At 47.1% G+C, this 22,019-nt stretch overlaps 2 protein-coding genes across 3 annotated transcripts in view; one reads left to right on the forward strand and one right to left on the reverse strand.

Moving 5' to 3' along the window:
- Window positions 1-268: 268 nt before the first annotated feature.
- On the reverse strand, window positions 269-11,099 carry polr2a (RNA polymerase II subunit A). Its single transcript, XM_069169755.1, has 29 exons — window positions 10,773-11,099; window positions 9,852-9,984; window positions 9,615-9,751; window positions 9,322-9,495; window positions 8,937-9,218; window positions 8,655-8,816; window positions 8,332-8,552; window positions 8,109-8,241; window positions 7,896-8,020; window positions 7,489-7,699; window positions 7,183-7,392; window positions 6,916-7,084; window positions 6,650-6,744; window positions 6,360-6,563; window positions 6,045-6,267; window positions 5,756-5,939; window positions 5,481-5,652; window positions 5,257-5,362; window positions 4,680-4,885; window positions 4,324-4,587; window positions 3,942-4,149; window positions 3,742-3,842; window positions 3,548-3,652; window positions 3,277-3,459; window positions 2,977-3,180; window positions 2,670-2,856; window positions 2,466-2,579; window positions 2,212-2,361; window positions 269-1,846 (listed from the first exon to the last, which is right to left on the reverse strand). Exons 1-29 carry the CDS (start codon window positions 10,857-10,859, stop codon window positions 696-698), a joined length of 5,901 nt encoding a protein of 1,966 aa, XP_069025856.1. The 5' UTR covers window positions 10,860-11,099; the 3' UTR covers window positions 269-695.
- A 4,141-nt stretch (window positions 11,100-15,240) lies between these two features.
- The window catches only part of zbtb4 (zinc finger and BTB domain containing 4), a 23,475-nt gene continuing 16,696 nt past the window's right edge, over window positions 15,241-22,019 (forward strand). The window contains exon 1 of one of the 2 annotated variants that reach the window (XM_069169849.1): window positions 15,241-15,317. The gene's annotated coding sequence lies outside the window, so the exon portion shown is untranslated. Of the gene's footprint in view, window positions 15,318-17,599; window positions 17,723-22,019 lie in introns of those variants that run through there. The other variant, XM_069169850.1, reaches the window with a different exon arrangement.

A 22,019-nucleotide genomic window follows, 5' to 3' on the forward strand; every position in this document is an offset into this window, starting at 1 on the left:
AAAACAGGCAGCAACTTTTACAAAAGCAGCAAAAAGGTCTAACAAGATACATCTTGGTGAAATATACAGTAAACAGAGTCTAAACCTTACCTCCTTGATTTTTCTTTAGAGCTTTAGAGGTGAATACAATCCACTTAAGCTTCTCAGAAAGGCTTTTGGCAATATATACGCTTCCCCAGGTACGACTACACGCCCAACACTCACGAGCATGAGAGAGAGGGAGAGAGAGACTGGATGCAGTACACTGTCAAGTTAAAAAGGGACTGGCTTTTTCCTCCCTCTTAAATGTTCACCACATCTTCCTCTCCTTTTCATTGCCTCTAGGGATTCTCAGTTTTGCTTCAACACCCCGTGTGAAAATTAAAAAACTATTTCGAAAGGCAACCTTTTTTTTTTGTTGTTTTTTTTTTTTTTCTTCCTTCAGGCAAAGCAGTTCAAGTCTTTCACATAATAGTTTTGAACATTTTGAGGGAGGGAGGGAGGGAGGGTGGGGTACAGGTGGGGAGGAGGCAGCTCCTTCAGGTGGGTCTCCCGTAGAAAGCGATCACGATCGGGACCCCCTGTGGCGAGAAGCGCCGCCACCTCCAGCTGGTTTTAAAGGTGCTGTCCTTCAGTTGTCTACCTTCGAGGTGACGGGGTTTCCTCAGCTGCCTCCCCTTCTCCTACTCCTCCTCCTCCTCCTCCTCTGCGGCCTTTCAGTTGTTCTCCTCATCGCTGTCGTCGGGGCTGATGGCCGGGCTGTAGGTGGGCGAGGTGGGGCTGTACCCCGGGGAGGTGGGGCTGTACGTGGAGCCTTTGGGACTAGTTGGCGAGTACGTAGGAGACGTGGGGGAGTATTTGGGCGAGGTTGGGGAGTAAGTAGGGGAGGTGGGGGAGTATTTGGGGCTGGTAGGGGTGTAGGTGGGAGAGGTGGGGGAGTAGGTTGGAGAGGTGGGGGAGTATTTCGGAGTCGTCGGGGAGTAGGTCGGCGAAGTGGGCGAGTACTTCGGCGACGTCGGGGAGTACTTTGGCGAGGTGGGGGAGTATTTGGGTGAGGTGGGGGTGTACTCCGGGGAGCTGGGGCTGTAGGAGGGGGAAGTTGGGGTGTATTTGGGTGAGGTTGGGGAGTAGGAGGGGGAGCTGGGGCTGTAGGAGGGCGAGCTGGGTGTGTAGGTGGGTGACTGCGGGGTGTAGCGCGGACTGGAGGGAGAGTAGGACGGAGAGGTTGGGGAGTACGAGGGGGAGGTGGGGGAGTAGTTGGGACTGGTAGGGGTGTAGTTGGGGGAGGTCGGGGAGTAAGAGGGCGACGTCGGGGAGTACGAGGGGGAGGTAGGGGAGTAACTGGGAGAGGTGGGGGTGTAGTTCGGCGACGTGGGGCTATAGCTGGGGCTGGTGGGGGAGTAGGAAGGAGAGGTGGGGGAGTATGAGGGGGAGGTGGGGGAGTAGGATGGAGACGTGGGGGAATAAGAAGGTGAGGTGGGTGAGTAGGAGGGGGAGGTGGGCGAATAGCTGGGCGACGTCGGGCTGTAGCTCGGCGACGTCGGGCTGTAGCTGGGCGAGGTGGGGGAGTAGGAGGGGGAGGTGGGGGAGTAAGACGGGGAGGTGGGAGAGTAGGAGGGGGACGTCGGGGAGTAAGAGGGAGACGTGGGCGAATAGGAAGGAGACGTCGGGGAGTAACTGGGCGAGGTGGGCGAGTAGGAGGGAGACGTCGGGCTGTAGTTGGGGCTGGTGGGGGAGTACGAGGGAGAGGTGGGGGAGTAGGAGGGGGAGGTTGGGGAGTAGCCCGGGCTCTGTGGGGTGTAGCCCCCCGGAGAACGAGGCTCGTAGGCGGGGGAGGTGGGGGAGTAGTTTGGTGACATGGCTCCACCTAAAAGAGGAAAACAGACATTTTAAAGAGTCAGAAAAACCCTTGAGGAGTTCCTCAGGGCTCCATGTTAGAGCCTCTCCTGTTTCTACTGGATCAGATCAATACATCAGAATGTGTCCAAATTAGCCGCTGCATTCAAATTTTGACTTTTTTATATAACAAAAACGTATGTATTTTTTTTTTGTTGGTGTTTTTCAAAAACATTGTGATTTATTAATAAGCCATTTTGTGTTTTCCCCTCTGCTGCACATCACTTTCTTCTGGTAGTATGTTTAATTTCAACAGTACTTTAAATCAATATTGTATTTTTTTTTTTTTTTTTTTTAAACGAACTAGTGTAAGAAAAGATTTCTGCGGTGTCTCACCTGGAGATGGGATGTACGGGCTGGCCGGTCCTGGAGATCCTGGAGAACCAGGAGTGGGAGACCAGGCCGGGGAATAACCCGGAGAGAAGCCGCTCGCATCCGATGCTGCGCTGGGAGAGAAACCTGCTGCTCCGGGGGTCATGCCACTTCCTGGAGGACGGGACAAAAAAAGAAAGAAAGAAGAAACAAAGGTCAGTGAATGAAGACCGTCAAAAAGAAAAAGAAGAGCCAAAGATACGTGGGCGTAAACTCACCAACGCTGGGGGACCAGGCGCCGTAGGCCGGGGTCGCTCCGGTGTTCCACGGGGTCATGGCAGGCGACATGCTGCTCATGGGACTCGGCACCGTGCCGAAGAACATGCCAGTGGCTGCAAATAGGACGCCGAATATTAATATCACACTTCCTACATTATATCCACTATATTGAACAACTCCAACGGGCTTTTCTCTCCACTTACGTCCCGCCACGCTGATGCCGGGTATGTTGGTTGGGATCTCCATGCCGTATTTACACTTCTCAGCATCCAGCAGGAGGTCGAAGCAGCCGGTCCCTGCTGGAGCCAGCTGGCCGAGCATGATGTTCTCCGACACGCCCTTCATGGGATCGCTCTCCCCGTGGGAGGACGCCTCCATCAACACATCCACCTACGGAGGAAACGCAAAAAAAAAACAAGGAGGGATTGAGGAGAAGAAATACAACCAATTCAACGGAGGATATATTCCGACGACTCGGACTGAAATCATCAAGTTAATTTTTCGACGTACCGTCTCCTCAAAGGAACACTTCATGAGCGGTCCGGTGTCTTGACGGTTGATGCCGTGACGCGTGATGGCCATCAGGTGACCGCGGCAGGTCATGGTGTCGCACAGCAGCGCCAAGTGACGGTAGTTGACGTAGGAACCGTCGAAGGAGATGACGTGGTACAACTCCCTCTCCAGGGCCTTTCGCACAGCCTCGATACCCAAGACCTGCGGTCGAGGAGACAAAAGGAATATTAAGAAACAAAAACAAAAAAAAGGCGTTATTTTGAATTTGAGATGGGACTATTTTTTACGCTTTCGTACCGTGAAGATCTCCACGATGTCGTTGGAGGTGGTCCTGACGGGGTCCACGTCCTTTTCGCTGAGAACTCTCATGAGGCTCACACCGTCCGTCTCGAGGATCCACTCCTGCAGGGCTTTGAACTCGCCGTCCTCCGTGATGATGATCTTCTTCTTGTTGTCCGTCTGGGGCAGGTGCATGTACACCTGAGGGAGAAGAGTTTGACCTTTGATTTATCACCGCACTTTGTCTATTGCCGCCGCGTTATCGTGTTCTTATCGTGTTCTCCGCTACCTTGCTGATCTGCTCGATGCCCTGCAGGGTCATGTCTGTCAGCATGTTGGACTCGATGCACCTCAAAAACACGTCGTCGTCCATTTTGTCCACCACCTCCTCATCCTGGACGAGGAAAACCGTTACTTAGAATTCAAAATACAAACAGTTTACGGTCCGTTTATAGCGTTGTTGAATATAATGTCGTCGCTCACCTCCTGGAACTTGTTTTCATCGCTGTTCATGATTCGGATTCGCAGCACGAGCTTCTCGGCGTTGTCGTCGTTGAAGATGCAGTTCAGGTCGTCTCCGAAACCTGGTGGAGAAACCGTCGCGTCACTTAACGGAAAAAAAAAAAAAAAGCTCCTCGTTTCGGTTCAAAACTCTGAAGAAGAGTACGTGTGCGAAAACCCACCTGCGTTGATCTTCTCTGCGATCTGCTCCATGGTCAGCTTGCGATCGGTCATGTGCTTGCGGTCGAGCTCGATGCGCAGCAGCCACGGCGAAATGCGCGTCACGTCAAAGTCGGGCATCTCGTAGTAGACGTTCACCCACTCCTGGTCCTCGGCCACCACCGTGTTCTGCGGGTTGGGGTCGTAGTAGATGGCGGTGTTGGCCGTCACCTGAGAGGAAAGGCTCAGTTTTTAATCCCAGTTTGTAAAGCAGGACTAAATTCTTTTGTTACATATGAAACAGAAAAGCCAGACAAGGCTGTGGATTCACGCAGGAAAATGTTCCTCGAAAAAAAACAACAACAACAACAAAAAAACGACATTAGGAGGAACTCATTTTCTCACTTTTCTGAGCGTGGTGTGCTCCAGTCGACAGAGGATGTCCTTCGCCCTCTCGGCGTCACGTGCTGCCTGACCCAGCAGGAAAACGGTCAGCGAGGGCGTCTTCGGCCTCTTCGAGATGTTGATCAACTCCTTCAGACGGGGCACGCCGAGTGTTACGTTCTTGGCCGACACGCCGGCGTAGTGGAAAGTGTTCAGGGTCATCTGGGTGGCTGGTTCTCCCAGCGACTGAGCGGCGAGAGCCCCGACCATTTCACCCGGGTGAGCCTTGGAGAGGAGGGGAACCGTGGTTTGATTAGGAGGTCCAACAAGAGCTCCGACAGCTCTTAGAACCGCATATTTAAATTTGCCAGACTTACGATGGACTGGTTGAACTTGGTCTCGATCTCTCCCAGCAGCCAGTCGAAGGCCTCGGTGGAGAGGCGGAACTCCTCCGTCATGCGCCTGGAGCAGAGCGTGGAGCGCAGGTGGATGTTGAAGAGCAGAGTGGCGTTCTGCTGCGCCTGTCGACTCAGCGGGTCCTCGCCGTTGACGATCACCAGCTTCTTACTCAGATCGTGAGTACCTGAGGACACAAAACAAACACAAGATTAAAATTTGTGCTACAACATAAAAAACAACAACACAGAGGTTGTGTCGGAGAAACAAGCTCTCCGTTTAAAAGTGATAATCATCTCTCTGGCAAAGATTTGAACCGCTCTGCTTGTTATACAACAGGTTTGGAAACCACCAGGTGGATTTAAGGAGCACCTGAAGCCAGGCCATGACTGCCGCAGTCACCGACACCCCTGCATGATTCACAAACTCTAAGTATCTGCTGAAGAAACTGAGAGCGCAGCACCTTTGCTTTTCAACTCAGCAGTGAGTTTTACAGAAAAAGAAACTGACTGGTGATCCTCTACTTTGATGAGCGAGCCCTGTTCATTTTTAACTTACCCTCAACCACCCTTAGAGGATTCAGGTCGGTCGGTGTGCGAATGTTGATCCGGAAGATCTTCTGAGCGTTCCAGATCATTCTGGCCAGGTTGCAGGGCAGCACCACCTGCAGGTGAAGAGCAGCATTGCAGAAGATTAGTTTTTTTTTTTCTTTTTTTTAATTATTTTTAACTTCACATGGTCGACGGGGCAGAGATGGTTTCTACAGTCGTGATCACACACACCTTACTGTCCCCGGTGGGGAAAATGGCTCGCAGGATCTCCCTGTCCTCCTTCATCTTTTCGAACTCCTTCTCCAGGGCACTCTGCACATGCGCGTTGGTCAGCACGTCTTTGACCACGTCTTCCTGCAGCGTTCGTCGCAGGGCTCGCTCATTGGTGCAATCAAACTTAAACCTGGACAGATGAGACGACGAAGCAGTGAGACCACATTAGAAAAACGAAGTACTGAACGTCATCAGTTCTGTGATGAATAACTCGGTATTTGTGTGTGACTCACTTCTTTTCGAAGGCTTTGTGTGACGGTTTCAATGTCGCCACGTTTTGGAACTCAACATTCTCTCCGGCCAGGCCGTCCTCGCCGTAGCGCAGCTGCACCACCTGGTTGATGGAGTTTCGCACGGTGCCATCGTACTTCACCATCACGGACTCCATAGATTTGATCAGACGACGCTGGATGTAACCTGGAAGTGGAGGTATTGGAATTTATTTGCTTGAACCCGAACGCCTTTTTGTGATTTTGAGTGACATTTTCTCCTCTACTGTTTCTTCTTCTTCTTTAGTCTCACCAGTTTCAGCCGTTTTCACAGCCGTGTCGATCAGACCCTCTCTGCCTCCCATGGCGTGGAAGAAGAACTCCGTTGGCGTCAGGCCGGCCAGGTAGGAGTTCTCCACAAACCCTCTACTCTCAGGGCCGTAGTCGTCTTTAATGAAGTGGGGCAGTGTGCGGTGTTTGAAGCCGAAGGGGATTCGTTTACCCTCAACGTTCTGCTGCCCCACCACGGCAATAACCTGAATGAGGACGAACGACAAGTCAGGTGACCTGTTGTCGGGTCAAACTCCAATCCATCTCATGTAATTAAAGTTAGGTGGCCTCTTCTTACCTGGGAGATGTTAATCTTGGAGCCTTTAGATCCCGCCACCACCATGGACTTGAAGTTGTTGTACTCAGACAGAGATTTCTGGGCGGAGGATCCCGTTTTGTCACGAGCGTCGTTGAGGATGCGGTTCACCTGGTTCTCAAAGGTCTGCCTCAGCGTGTTACCGGGGGTCGGCTCCAGCTCGTTGTTGTGAGCCTTCTCAATGACCTGGCAGGAGAAACCCAATGCGAAATTAGAACCAGTAAAACGTGAGCTGAAGTGACTAAATACGACCCCACAAATACTGTTCTTACTTCTATCACATCCTGTTTGGCTTTCTTGATGGTATTCTGGATGTCAAGGTATGTCTTGGCATCAGCGATGGAGTCACCAATACCAATGGAATGACCTGTTAAAATAACATCATTTAAAGATTTCAAACAAGAGAAAACGATGGCAAAAAAGAAATGAAAAATTCATTACAAAAAAACCTTTCACTTCGAATCTGGATAATAATTAATTGTTGCCTTGCGTTTCTTTAATAATAACACATTTCTATGTTTCACTTCAGGAATCTTACCCTCGATGAGCAGCCAGTTGTTGACCACAGTCTGAATGTTGGAGTAAAAGAGTCTGGTGATGTCGTGGCCCATCTCCAGGTAGGAGATGTGGACGAGAGAGCCGGCTGAAGTTCCCAGAGACTTCTTACACAGGATGCCCATGATCAGCTCACCATTCTCCACGATGACCTACGTGAAAGAGTTTGACAACAGGTTACTCGCGTTGTAGTCAGTTTCCATTCTTTAATCTATATATATATATATAACCACTCTGAGCTTTTTTTTACCTTCGTGTCTCCGGGTGAAATGTGTTTGTAAGGGCCGCTGTCCTCATCGTCGGGGTGGGTGCTGTGCGTGCGAATCACGTTAATGTGTCCTGGAACGATGAGGCTGAAGATCTGCTTGCCTGTCCACAGAGGACGAGGTTTGAGGATGGCTGGCTGCGGCATCTTTCCGTCCCAGGTGGAGAGGAACATGAGGAGGTTCATCACTTCACCCTGTGATACAGAAAAAGGTACATTTGATCATTTAAAACTCTTTCAGACCAGAAAAAAAGACTTCCGCTGCTGGCGATTCTGCAACAACCTCCTTACCCGCTCTAAGAAGACGTCTCTTTTGGTGAACTTGCGGACAGCTGTGAGGGTGTCCTGCACGATACCCATGACGGGCCTGTTGGACTGGGGTGTGACGATCATACGGGGCACCATGGCCAGCTCCTGGATCTCCGCTCTGGTCTCGAGGGACTGCGGCAGGTGGAGGTTCATCTCGTCCCCGTCAAAGTCAGCATTGTACGGGGTGGTGACACTGGACGGAGACGAGGCGATGGTAAGTCACAGATGCTACACCACATTTGTTTGCATTTCAAAATGGTTTTATATAAGGAGGTTCAGACATCCAAACTAAATCTTGACTTTAGTTTATTGTTAATATATGAGCTCGATAACCTGTTTTAAAGGAAACATTTATAAATAGCAGCGAGGTCTGTTTTTCCATTTGGTACCTGAGGTTGAGTCGAAACGTGGACCACGGCAGAATCCGAACCCTGTGCCCCATCATGGACATTTTATGTAGTGTAGGCTGCCGGTTGAAGATGACGATGTCCCCGTCACACATGTGTCTTTCCACCTACGCAGAGAAAAATAGTTTTTGGTCAGGACTGACATGAAATACAATAAAAGTAACAAATTATATATATTTTTCTTTTAAATCTTGCCTTGTAGCCAATTTGCAGATGAAGGTCGCTCGGTTTCGGGTGGAATCGTAGGTCAATTCTGTCTCCGTTGTCTCGGATGATGTATTTGGCTCCGGGATACTGGCTGTTGCCTCTTCGCACCAGCTCTTGCAATCTAATGAACATCAGCAGAGTGAATTAGCCGACGTCAAATATTTGTTAGAATACATGTTTTCAGTTTAATCTGCTGACTTCGCTTGTGTACCTGTCAATATTAAAGGGTGTGACAATTTCTGGGAAGGTCATGTTGGCTGCGATGGATCGTGGTACGCCCACTTGGTCGATTTGTAGGTTGGGGTCGGGGGTGATGACGGTTCGGGCTGAGAAGTCCACACGCTTGCCCATCAGGTTACCTCGCACTCGCCCCTCCTTCCCCTTTAGACGCTGTTTTAGGGATTTGAGAGGACGGCCAGACTTTTGCATTGCCTGGGAGAGAAGACCGTTGATTAGAATGGAGCACCGAGGCAGCTGAGACGGAGCTCACATTGACAGCAGCAACCGAACCGTGTATTTAAAGTACACACTTACCCTTGGCAGGCCTGGCAATTCATTGTCCACCATTGTGGCAACATGAAACTGGAGCAGCTTCACGTCCTCGGCTATGACGTGAGCGGCCGCACCGCTCTGCTCGTTTCTTCTCAGCTGGTTGTTGATCTTCACGATGTCCGCCAGCTTGTGGGTCAAGTCATCCTTTAAAAACACATGATTCATCAGGCCCAGAGCTTAATTTTGCAAAGGACACGCGTGCATTTTACATGTGAACTAACAAAATATACGTTGTCTAAAGAATCTTGGATGCCGTGTCTTTACCTGGTTGCGAGCCGAGCCCTGCATGACGACGGCAGGCCTCACAGCCAGCGGAGGCACCGGCAGCACCGTCACAATCATCCACTCTGGTCGGGCGAACTTGGGATCCATACCCAAGATGACATCTTCTTCATCCGAGATGCGCTTGAAGATCTCGTGCACGCGCTCGGGACTCAGCAAGATTTTCTTCTCCTGCGAATCCTCGTTGACGTGCTTCCACTCGGCGTACAGCTCCAAGCCGGAGCGTCTGATACGGGGCTGGTAGCGTCCGCAGCCGCCGTGGCCCTGCGTATCGCACAGAGAGGAGAGCGGAGGGATGAGCGTGAGAAAATGAGCTCAGCAGTGACATGAGTGTTGAGAGCAGACAAGCCCGTTTACTGTATCGTACCTTCTCCTTGCTGAGATCCTCCTCCGTCTCCTGCTGCTCCATCCCAAATTTGTTGTCCATCTCCTCCCCACCTTCACAGATATTTTTTCCTTTGCACAGCTCGTACACGTGAGTCAAACGCTTCCTGGGCTGCCCTTTGGACTTCACCAGGATGTCTTTGATTTTGGGATTGTTCTGGAGGGTAATGGTGATGAGAGCGATTTAAAGCAGCCGAACCGCAAAAGCCATTAGCCAAATTGAAATTATGCCTTAATGACGAAATATCAATTTTCATGAATAAGTACAACACTTACTGAATCCACTAGTAGCTTGGAGCAAAAGAAGCAGACGCATCGAAGAACCTTCATTATCTTTGTTACGAAGCCAACATGGAAAACTGGCTTTGCCAGCTCTATGTGCCCGAAGTGGCCTGGGCATTCGGTCATGTTGCCTGAGGAAACAAATAGTGTAAATGTTGTTAAGTCATGACTTGAGACAATCACCTAATTAATAATATATAATTGGCATTAAATGCTAACATGACACTGTACCTGCACATGTCTGACACCTTCCACTTCGCTCTATAACCCCTTGTCTCGGGTCCATTAGGCCGCCGAGTTTAGGACGTCCTCCTTCAGTTGTTTCGGGGTATTTGATTCCCCCTTCTGTGACGGACATCCGTTTCTGGGGAAGAAAGACAAAGACAATATAAGTTGATGCAGGAACAACCAGCTGTTAATCATTTACAGTAGGTTTTAAAATATAAATAGCTGCAATGATCACTGATCATATCTTCAAATCACAAAACCACTCAGTCAGAATAAATTACTGAAGCGAACACAAGGGGAAAAAGTCCAAATGTATTGAAATCAAAGTTTATCTAACGTGGATTAAAATAAAATCTACATACAATATCTTTAACTTTGATATGAAACTTGATGCTAAATTACATACAAAAATACAAAACTAAAAATGAACAAATCTGATATGCATTATACCTGATCAACATTAAGACTCGATTAAAAAATAAATAAAACATGCATTTCTGCCTTCATTGAATTTACCTTTTATTTATTTATTGTGCGAAAAAAAAATAAGACCAATGCCTTCATTGCTATCGGTGGTCAAATCAAACATGCCAAATCAACCTAAATCTTCACCTACTGGTGGCCTTAAATGGTACACAGCATTAATATAAAGGGGGTTTAATTCATGTGATAGCATGGATCCTTTAAGATTATGTTGTGCTTTAAGTTTTTCAAACTTCCTGCAACATGCTAGTTAGCTCAAGCTCCAGCCTGATACGGCTAGCTAGGCTAGGCTAACAGCAAGATTTCACCGTTGTAAACAGAACCATGTCTTTGCCGTACATGTTAAGTAACACGATTAGTCAGTAAACTGTAAGAGCAACGTGTGATCTGTCAGAGAATCAATAAAAGAAACCCCCCCACTCCCCCAAAAAGAGAACCTACAAGCTCATCTGGGCTGATGATGCCGAATTGAACTCTCTTGATCGTGCGCAATGGGCATGCGCTGTCGCCGGAGGGCGGTCCGTGCATCCTGTCTATTCAAAGAGACGCGTCCTTCCTCGGCACGCCGCTTTGTGAACAGGAACAGCCTTTAAATTGTCACCACGACTCTGGCCAGGCCGCCAACGGTGACCGGAAAGTCTCCGAAGGCGATATTCCACGGACCTCTGTTGTCGGTTGCCTCTGAAGCCCTATTATTTATGTTTTGGTCCCAAGTAAGCTGGCTACCGACTGTTCCCCTCCCTTTTTCTTGTCTTAACTCTGGAGCGCTCTGAGCGCTTCTGAGCGTGGAGGTGGCCAACGCTTGGTTTTATAGACTGGGTCCTTCTACGGGGTTGCACACTCACAAAGACAGGGGCTGACTCTTCGGTAGGTGGGACATGGATCTCCGTAGTAAAACGCTCATTGGCCATTCAAAGGAGTCACATGAATAATTAACGTTATCGCACGTACAGCCAATTAGAGCGCACGTTTATTTTTCTGACAAATCAGAACTGGAGGCGGGCGTTGATTTAATCTAAACTCGCTCCTATTGGCTTTATTGAAAAGGAGTAGGTGGTGCGGAGTCTGTTTTGCATGCAAGTTATAAATATTCAATTCAAATCTTCCGGATTGGTTCTTTTCCTCATTAATATTTAGTGACGGAAAGGAGACGACCAATGGCGATGGAGAAATGAAGCTTCTTAGAATAATTTTAACAAAACCCGCCCCGTTTCCGATGTTTGCCGAAAGTGTCCGATGTGAATTTCTTCCCTCAGAGCAAAAATAAAAAAAATCTCTGTTGTCTCGTTCGTCTCGCTCTGGATCAGCCTGGGCTCTAAGAAAAGAGGCTCAGAGCTGAGGCCTGTTCAGGTCGTTGATGAAACCGGGGAAAACTGTCGAAACACGTTATATTTTCATTTCAAAACATTCTGTAGCGGATTATTTTTCGACCTACTTCCCAAATAAGTGGACTTTTTGGTTTTTCGCCCGGCGTGTTTTTTGGATCTCTGGGACTTTATTGCGAGCCTCGGACTGGACTGCGACGGATGGCCGGCCGGCGGACCGGATTTTCCCGCACGCTCTTTAGGAAAGTGTGGGCGAAGCCTCGACCGCTCATTTATCGGTTATTTGTCAACGGGTTTTGGACTATTCTCACAAAGGCGTGTTGTGTGTGTTACGTAGGCCGGAATGTGTTGTTGAATTGTTGGTAAGGTTCGTTATTTTCTCGTTAAAAATGCGAAATGCTGCGACGGGCCACGTTTCGAAACTACTCTGAAATGCCATTGTTTTGGCGGTTAACGGACCTTTTATTTGACGTTTAATTTTACCGGAGCACCGACGTGAATTACTCGAAAGCGCCGCGGTCGTTGTTCATTTTAAAAGGCAATTTATAACGTTTAATTAGTTTTGCTTTCTTTACGTGAAGACTTCTTTTTTTTTTTTTTTTTTTTTTTTTTTTTTTTTTGGGTTCAGCGTTAACCGTCGGGACTCCTCGACCAGCGACGACGGTTCGTTTCCCCGCTGCTTTATTTTTTTTTTGTACACATCCTCCACGAATCGGTACACATCTAAAGTAGTTATAAAAGCGTTATTTTACGCTTTTTTTTATATATATATATAAATGTACGACTATTTATTTCACGCGGGTTTAAAGTAGCCCGACGGAGCCGCCTCGTACCGAAAAGCCTGCGGGACAAAAAAAAAAAAAAACGTTTCGGTGAGCTTCATACTAGTTTATTATTGTCGATTATTTGTTTAACGTTGTGTTCATTTAATAACGTTATAATTGTATTTTACAGTAAGAACTGACTTGTAACGTGAGCGTGTGGATTATAATTAAGGCTAACTCTCCGCTAGCGCTCAACATGGCGGCTTCTTGTTGTGAACGAGGAAAAGATGGAGTCCGGAATATTCTTGTTGGCTAACTTGGAAGAGTGAATAAACTACGCATTTAAAAAAAAAATGAAATAAAACGTCGAGAAGTCGTGGGGGGGAAAAAAACAACAAGGAACGGTCGTGTTTGTATATTTTTTTTGTTTGTTTTCGTTTTTTTTTTTTTTTAACCGTATCGTGATTATTAAGTGCCAGAACTGCTCGGAAGTTCGTTAGCCGGGATTTCGACGGCCTCGTCGGCGTCGTAAGTTGAAGCCATTTTGTTCGCAAACTCCGTGCACATTACTCCGTTACCGGAGAGATAAACCTGCCGTTTTACACACACAAATATCCGTCGGTGTGTGTTTATAGACGGTGGTTCTCGCATGCGGTCTTGCCGCGTTTTGTATGACGTTATTTTCCTCGAGTCTTTTTTTTTTTTTGCTTATTTTACAGGTTTTGTGTCCCCAGTTTTTTTTTTTTTTTTGTGTGTGTGTGTGTGTGTGACTTGTCAAGTCTTCTCTCCATAGACTTAGGACATGCCTTGAGCACGTTGTACAATAGCTGGTGACCAAGAGAAGGGACCGACAGCTGATTACTATCGGAATGTCCATACGCAGAGCAGGACACTGTTTATGAGGGTATAAGTCTCATCTCGTCCCCCCCCCCCCCAACCAACCAACCACCACCACCCCAAAAAACAAAAAAAAGGTAGGCAGGTCTGCTGAGTATGAGGTGCTGAAATGTGTTTTGTTCTGTTTTCATTCTTTTAAAAGAGAAAGTGGAAGCACACAGTGTTGGAAGCACCTTGGTTAAAATGGTTGCATAATGTCAGTCTGGTGTTTTGTTTACATGTAATAACCCCTAACGGAGCATCTTGTCCCATTGTATCACTATTTCTACTGTCTTTTTGTTTAAATAAAACAAAACTGAAGCAACATGATGGACTGTGGGTTGTTTTGTGCTTTTTGGGAATTTGCTCCCAAGTTCAATGTTGTATTTGCTGGATGGTTACAGGTGTCTCACCTGTCACCACTACAAACATGCTTGTTCTCCCATCTGTGTTTTCTTTGGCAGGTCCGTCTGAGGGAAGCATCACTGAAGCTCAGAAGAAAGGAAAGATGAAACGCACCCATGAACCATATAGACTCGCACCATGTTCTGTTTTGAGTTATTTTCATAAAATGGGTGGGGTGGGGGAACTCCTGCACTTCTGCCAGGTTTGAAATGGAGAAGAACGTGACAGTAAATCACTTTGTTCACCATGTGCCATGCCATACCATGCTTATACAAAGGATTCCTTATTGACCAGTTGGCTCCCTCCTCTGGCTTATAGTGAGAATGATCAGCATTGCAAAGACATTGCACAACCACACTTTTTGATGCGGAAGTGGGTCCCAGGCGGCAGTCACACGTGCTCCCTCTACTGCTCCAGGGTGGATAGTGCAGAGGCCTGCTGGCATCCCAAGTATCAGGTATGTTGTTTGACAACAATCAATCCAGTTGTCTTCAGCAGTTGTAAAGTCAGATTGTCGTAAAAGCATTTCCACAAAATTCAAGCATATTATGAGAAGCATCTCTGTATTTTTGGATCAATTAAGAGTGAAATTTACCGCGATCAGATTTATAGAGATCTCAGGACCTTGAAAAGACCCATGACAAAATTACTGTTTTATAAAGGAGTGTAGTTTAAACACACGTAAGTACTGCACTTAGTTGTTATTTTTAGCGACTTTTGTTTGTTTTTGTTTTTTTGCCTGAGTCCATTTTGTGCTTGTTTACACTGTGACACGGAACCTCAAAGATTAACATTGCATTTGCATTTCTTGTATGTTCAACACTTGTAAATATTACAAATTTAAATGTTGCGCATAAAACTTACTTGATCATAGATTGATTGAAATTGCTCAGCAGTGTCTAAATTCTGCTTATAAATGACTCCATTGATAATATGCATATGAAAATTAACAATCTTACAGACGCCATTTTGTGTCACGAGTACTTCTTATTCATAATTTCGCAAGTGAAACCTTTGTACTTTGACTTGATTATAATTTTAATGCAGGACCTTGTAATTCATTTCACACTTTTATGTTTGCTCAATTTGTTTTATTCCCATGTTTACTGCTCAATCTGAACGTATACTTTTAACTTGACGTTTGCGAGCCCTAAAAGGTTTAAAATATGTAAATTACCATCTTAATTTCAGGAACTTGACTGCTTCAAGTCATTTATCTTTAATGGAGAAGTCTTGACAAATTGTGTCTGCGGTTCTATCTGACTCCTCTTCTGATAATACAGTGATTTCATATTTTCATTGATATATTGAGTTATTCTAATTGGGATATAAAAGTTCTGAAAGAGTCTTAAATCCGTGATCGTCAATAGTTTTGGCAGCCGAACGTTCACTGCATGATCTGTGTGGGTGGATTACAGCCGGGTCACATTGGTCTGCTCCTTCCGAGAGGACGCTTCAGTGATGTTTGTGTTGCAAAATGAAGAAGTGTCAGTGTTGACATGGCAGGTTTCAATATAGCAGCGTGTGTTTGTCTTCCAGAGGAAATAAGTCCCGTAAAGGAGTGAAGATTGGTGTATCTAGGGGGAGCTCTTGCCTGGTGATGTCAGAGCCTGACGGTGAGTGTTTGTGTCTTCATGGGTCGGCGAGGCATTAAGGGGGAGGAGAGGGAGGGAGGGAGAGACACAGGCACATCTTGCATGCAAAATAAGAGGGAGGCTATTAATACATAAATAACGGCGGGGGGAAGAGAGAGAGAAAAAAAAAACGGTTTTATGCTGCATTTTCCCCTTAAGTTATGCACCAGGATGTTGCTCTGTAATAAAACTGGGTGACGCAGGGTCTGAGGCATGCTCTGAGAGCCCACTGGAACAGGCCGGCCCATTTCTGTCCGCAGGAGAATGTCCTGTTCTTTAGCTGTTTGTTTTGGCTGATGTCAGCTCCTGCTAAGCGTCTTCATCTTTCTTTCATCCTTCCTTTTTTTTATTTATTTTTTTTATCGTCCACGCACTCCTGGTTCTCCTTTCCTGCCTCGTACCCGGGGTTCTGTTGTTCAGGCGGCTCATTTGCGCAGACACAAGTAGGGAACGTTAAGTCAGCTCGTATTTGACTCACGGGTTGTTGTTTTTTTTTTTATTATTATTATTATTTATTTTTTTATTTTGCGGGAGATCTGTGTTTTTTATTCGGGCTTCTTTCAGCCTCGTCCTGGAACTATCTGGGTGCTAAATTAATTGCTCCTGATCCCACCTCGCGTTGCAATCGGCTTAGTGCTAATCTTGGGTTCTCAGTGCAGCCAAGTCTCGTCTGGGCGACGCTGCCGCACTGAGCTGTCCACTGCTCTCTCCTTCCAAGGTTTTGACCTCTGGCTCTGTCTTTCCTGCTCTCCTTTAACATACACCCTGGTTTTTTCCCCCCCTCCACTATCATGCTCCTCTCAGTCGTTGTGAATCTTCTTTTTTATTTTTCCTCTACGCTCTTTATTGTGGATCAACTTGGCCGGTCTACCTTTTAGTACAGTCACCCCTCGTAGTCACATGATAGCTTTTCCTCCCTCAAAGAATTGTCTCCCTAATTGTCAAGACAACTCGAGCCCTATTTTCTCTGCGTCCTCTTGCATACGTTCTCGTCTGTCTGCTTTCCCTTCCTCCCCTCTTAAACTTGAACACGAACCCTCAGAGATGGCCACATTGCCTGGACGTACCTCTTTTCTTTTTTTTTAATTTAGTTTCTCTGCTTTGCTGCTGTTGTGTTTCCCCTGGCATGATGCCATTCTCCTCCGACCATCTGCCTCGTTTTTCTTTTTCTTCCCTGCTTTCCTTTTTTCTTCTGATGTCAGTGCAACAGTCAGTTATTTTATTTTTGATTACAGGATACGATTACCTCATGTTGTCATAACTCAAAAGAAGAAGAAGAAGAAGAAAAAAACAACCCAAAAAAACCTTTGTATCTTTCTTTTCCCGTCTCTTTGCGAGACTTCGTCAGCTCCCTGTCTTTCCGGGAGGTTTCTGATTGAAGTGCCTGCGTGTCTATTTAAAGAGGCGTGCAGAAGAGCAGGGTTGTTTACAGTGCCCTTAAAATACAGGCTGTCTAGAAACAGGAAGTACCATCGCCCCTAAGCGCAGCAGCACACAGCGTCAGCCAACATGCAGCCACTTCCTCCTCCTCCTCCTCCTCCTCCTCTTCTTCCTCCTCCTCCTCCTCCTCACGGCTGAGCAGCGGCTCCGGCAAAACAACCCTCACGCTTATCAGAGAATTATGCGCCCCTCCCCTCTGCTGCCCGTCCTCCTGAATGGCGCACATACACAGCAGGCTTTTCACCCCTCCACCATGTCCTATCTCGCTTTCTCCCATTCTCCTCTGCCCACAGCCCCCCGTCCCCCTCCAACTGTCTCTCTGTGCCAGTACAGCATGCCTGAGTAGCTGCCTGGAGATGAAGGAGCTAATTAATTTGATTTAGCCTGTCTCTCTCTCTCTCTCTCTCTCTCTCTCTCTCTCTCTCTCTCTCTCTCTGGCAGTGGAAAAACCAGCCCCCCCCCCCCTCCTCCCCCCCACCTTCCTCCTCCCCACCATATCAAGCACCCCTCCCAGATGATTTTCCACCTATCCTCTCTAGTCTCCTTTGGCAACGTCCGCTCTCCGAACCCGCGCTTCCTCTTCTCTTTTTTTTTTTTTTTTTTAATTGTTTTTTTTTTCTTTCTTTCTCTTTTTTTTTAATTTTTCTTCTTCTTCTTTCCTGTTACACAACCATATTTTGCCAGCTGTTTATTGTTTTATAAACCGATTGTAGAAATTGATTGTAACGCTCTCATGTGGCCTACGCCCGTCTAAATCCTCCTCTTTTTTTGTGTGTGTCTTGTCGGCCCGGGGACAGTTTGTGTGACTCAGCAGCGTTTTCACCGCTCACACTAACGTGCTTGCTGTAGCGCCGGGGATCTGAAGCGGGCTCGTCTGACTTCGGCGCTTGAAACCCCATTTTCTGTCATTTGATACTCCGATGGATCCGCCTATTGAATTATATCAGGCAAGTCTAGCACAGCCGTACAACTGTCAAACTTAAAACTTGTCAACATAACTCCATAGATCCTCCCTGTGCTTCCATTATGCCTACGGGAACTGCAGAATGCAGGTTGCGGACATCTGCTGAGGACAGCCTCTGTGTAGTGTGTGTAGTGTGTGTGTTTTGCAGGCCTTCAGTGTTGTCTCGCAGGAAAAGGGGAGGTGCCGTGTTGAACTCCTTGACTGACACTAAAGGAGTTTCAGGCGCTCTGTGCTTTTTAAGTTTCCCCTCTGCTCGAACTTAAAGAGCCATGAATGGCTCCTCTGTTTTCACGAGATTGCATTATACAAATTATGTCAATTTCTAATCATGGTGTGCTTGTTGATTCGAGGTCTCAATGTTTTTGTGAGCAGCAGTTTTTGATCCCTTTGAAAGAGAAGCGGCGTGTCTCTGCGGTTCCTTGTCCTGGTTGTGACGACTTCAAGCAGAAGAGGGATTTATTTGGAGCTATAGCGGTAAAATCACCCAGTAGTTCACGAGATAAATCCGTGATTGGATGTAATTTTGAAAATATACCACCTTACGTTGCTGAATTTTTTTTGGTTTTGTGTTCCTATTGTGTCGATTATATTATGTGAGGAACATAATTGGAGAATTGAAGATTTTTTTTTTTGAAAAATTATAATTTTTTATTTTATTTTATTTTTTTTACATCAAATGCATCTAAATTATATTTGTATATTCTATTTAAGGTCTTTTTTTCCTAGTAGTGCTGGGAGGGGGGGAGGGGGGGGGGACGCCAATCTGCTTGAAAAAAATGCCACTCGTGCAGTAAAAGCTCATCATGTGGCAGCTGTTTGCTGCGAAGGATTTTCTGTTCCACAGAACTGGCTCGCTGCCACGATGTTGGTTTTGTAAACAGCAGAGAAGTGTTAGCGGAGGACGTGCTCCAACACGCTCGTCTCTCCCTGCCGTCTACCGAGGCTTCACCGAGTCACTGACAGTACAGTCCCTGTGTCTGTGACAATGCTGAGGGCTGCGACCCCCCCCCCCCCGACCGTCGCGTTTGTGTGTTCTGCAAATGTAAACATCTGTAACGCTCATCAGTTCTTGCAGAAAATGTGGAGTACGTGCTGCGGTTTGGTTCATCCTCATATTTCTCCTTCGCAGGCCGCAGAAACAAGACTTGCTGCGTTGTCCTTGTAAAGCCGCTACTTCCTCTTTAAGAAACCACTGACATTTGAACTCCTCGAACGTTGTTTGACTTCCCACTTTGATCTCGGTCCAAGTCAGCTGGAGAGCAGGTTAGTCATCCCTTTCGCTGAGATCACTGAGGATGTTTACTAGAGCTTTAACTTGCCTCGGGATATATTCAAACGCGCATCGATATCAGTGGGAACACGACTTGCTTGTTTCTAATCTGTTATCTTTACACTTTATATATATATTTTTTATTTTTTTTAATCGTTCAAGAATGTATCAAATAGACACCAAAACTAAAGATCTGATAGTTAATATGCACGACAAGCCACGCTTGAAATGGATTTAACACATGCGGCGCTCAGGTGCACCGAGAAGTAAACGCAGGTGTGACTTGGCATTTTTGGGGAACTGACGGGGACGATGATCTTTGGCCTCCCGGACTCACTCGGGCTTTTTACCGGAACCACCAACCACATTTAGCAGGTCGGCGCGGAGCAGATACGTGGTCTGAATCAGGCCGTTGTTAAAGGTAACCACGTGAAGTTTTCATTGTCAGCGAAAAGTCGAGGTGTCTGGCTGAAATGCTTTGTGCTTTCTCGAAAAGCCGATCGATATTTTTTGTGTCTTTAAATGAATAATACGCGTCGGTTTAGTGGCATCACAGCACACTCAAAGTAAGGAAATGAAATGCTCGCAGCGCTCTTGATCTGCTCACGTTGGCCTCGTTAAAGTTACTGCTTTACGCATTAATACAAACTCAACACTTCCTGTATCCATTTCAAATTAAAAGCCAGCGAGAGTTTAAGCAGACAGAAATCTTTACATTTCTTAACGAGGCTTTTATTGTGAAACATTTGCAGGAATGTTTTGGGATATTTTTAATGAGTTATCCAAAACAACCAACGAACATTTTCGTCATTGTATTGCTGATTTTTTTAATTTAAAAAAATTTTTTTTTTAGATTAAAACAACAGAAATATACATAGGTGATGATTGTATTCAAACTTTCCTCCGTCGGAGCGGTAAACGAGCCACAACTTAACCGTGCGAGTGCCCACATTTGCGCTCTCCGGTACTTAAACAAATAGCATTACACCCACGACTAAATGTAATATGTAAAAGGATAATTATAACCTCATAAACACAGTTGTGCAGCAAGGTGTTTCACAGTCGAGCTTTTACCGCTCTTGTTTGCTGCAGAAGTTTTTAAGCGACTCTGCTTGCCGAGCAGCACGGATAGCGACTTAGCTTAAATGGCTAAATTGCTCATTGTTTGCCAAAAAGTGTCAAAATAATTAATTATTGCAAATTTCATGCCTGACTGTTAATTGCTAAATTGAAGACTAAAAAGTGTATTTTTGGACCCCGCCTTAGAAGTGAAATTTTAATGGAAACCTCATGATTGAATTTAACGCCGATCTCACGACTCCGTTCAACCGTTTTTGAGAAAGGAAAAAAAAAAAAAAAAAAAAAAAAAAAAAAAAAAAAAATATATATATATATATATATATATATATATTAGAAGTCTTTGTAAAGCGAATGGTTTTGAATTTTCCACCGAGATGGCTTCCTTAGTTTCTCCGTCTTTGCGTATTCAGACGAGCGTGTCGCTCGGCAGCGCGGCGCGAAAAGCTGTGATCACGTTTGGCCAAACGGCCGTGAATGGGAACGGATGGACAACGGGGCGCCTCTGAATACAGAGTTGGTGGCTGGCTGCAGCCGCGGGACAATGCCGGTACACATGTGTGGAACGAGCCGCCCGCACTCCTGCAACACACACACACACACACACTATTGTCTTTGCCAACGGGCATTGTGCGTCTGAGACACACACACACACACACACACACACACACCCCGTCTTTTCACACGGGCGTAATTTTTATTTCCAGTTTTTCGTGTTCTCCTTCAACACACCCAGCATGCTTTGAAAACGTGCAGGAGTGCATGAGAGAGGACGGTGAAGGGAGTGGAGGAGGTGGGTGGGGGGGGAGAGGAGAGGAGAGGGAGGGAGGGAGGGAAGGAGGGAGGGGGGGAGAGAGGAAGGGAAAAAAAAAAAAAAGTTTGTCCAACTCCAAGAGCCAGAGAGGTCACAGGAACAACACCCAATCCCAGAGCGGTTCCCATGGTGACAAGTGTGGCAGCGTACAATGAGGGTGAGAGAGGGAGTGATGAAAGAGAGGGAGAGAGGGAAAGGGCAGGAGGAGGGCGGGTTGTTGGCGTCAAGGTTCAGTTGGTGGGGAGGAGGAGGGGGGGGTAGAGAGTCGCTGGGTGGAGGTGGGGGTGGGGGGAGGGTCTTCATTCAAAAGGACGGTGGGGAAGTATGATGGTGTTGCAGCTTCACCAGTACGAAAACATTCTCCCGTCCCAACTCCCGTTTTTCATGGCCTCTTGTTCCAGCTGAGAGGATCCCTCCTGCTCGGAGGCCGCTGAGGAGCTCACGGCTGACGGAGGAGGGGTGTTGGATGGGATGGGGTGGGGTGGTGTTGGCGGGGTGGGGTGGTGTCGGTGGGGTGGGGGAGGTCCACCGACCGTAACGAGTACAGAGTTGTTGCCGTGGGGCGTTTTGCACCGACACAGATGATTCACAAGTGACATCCAGCTGCAGGCCGATCTCTGTTCTCGCCGAGGGGAGCGCAGGCGTTACCGTCGAGCTGCCAAAACAAAACGGGAGGACCCCCCCCCACACACACACACACACACTTGTAGTTTTTCTGTTCCCCCCCCCCACCCCACCCCTCCTCCATACACCCGCTGACCTCAAAGCTCTTAATTGACAGGACCGGCATCATCGCTGAAAAAGCACTTGAACCCTTTTAGCGGAGGCCGTCGGACGGTCAGAGAGCGGCGCTGCCCTAGTTTCTGTCTTTTTAAAGCAGCACCCCACAGATTCTACAAGCGGCCATCTTGGGACGGCAAAACATAATTTCCGTCGCGGCGCGGCGTCGTACGGTAGATACCGACGCGTCGACGTTATTGTTCCGATGTAAACAAACAAACCACCGCGAAGCGTTCGGGGTTCAAACCTCGCGGCCTCGTTGAAGAAAACACGCCAGCGCGGCCCGGACGCTCTTCACGGTCAGAGACGAAGGTCATAAAGCGTTCGGGCCGACGTGGA

This window comes from Embiotoca jacksoni, unplaced genomic scaffold (genome assembly GCF_022577435.1).
Source record: "Embiotoca jacksoni isolate LCO1_2020_lvr unplaced genomic scaffold, fEmbJac1.0.p SCAF_47, whole genome shotgun sequence".
NCBI classification, from domain to species: domain Eukaryota; kingdom Metazoa; phylum Chordata; class Actinopteri; family Embiotocidae; genus Embiotoca; species Embiotoca jacksoni.

Coding starts and splice junctions, on each gene's coding strand:
- polr2a (XM_069169755.1), bottom strand. CDS start 10,859: ATGCACGGACCGCCCTCCGGCGACAGCGCATGCCCATTGCGCACGATC. Junction 8,021..8,108: donor ATCTGCAAATTGGCTACAAG/GCAAGATTTAAA, acceptor TTCTCTGCGTAG/GTGGAAAGACACATGTGTGA. Junction 5,940..6,044: donor TGTGAAAACGGCTGAAACTG/GTGAGACTAAAG, acceptor CTCCACTTCCAG/GTTACATCCAGCGTCGTCTG.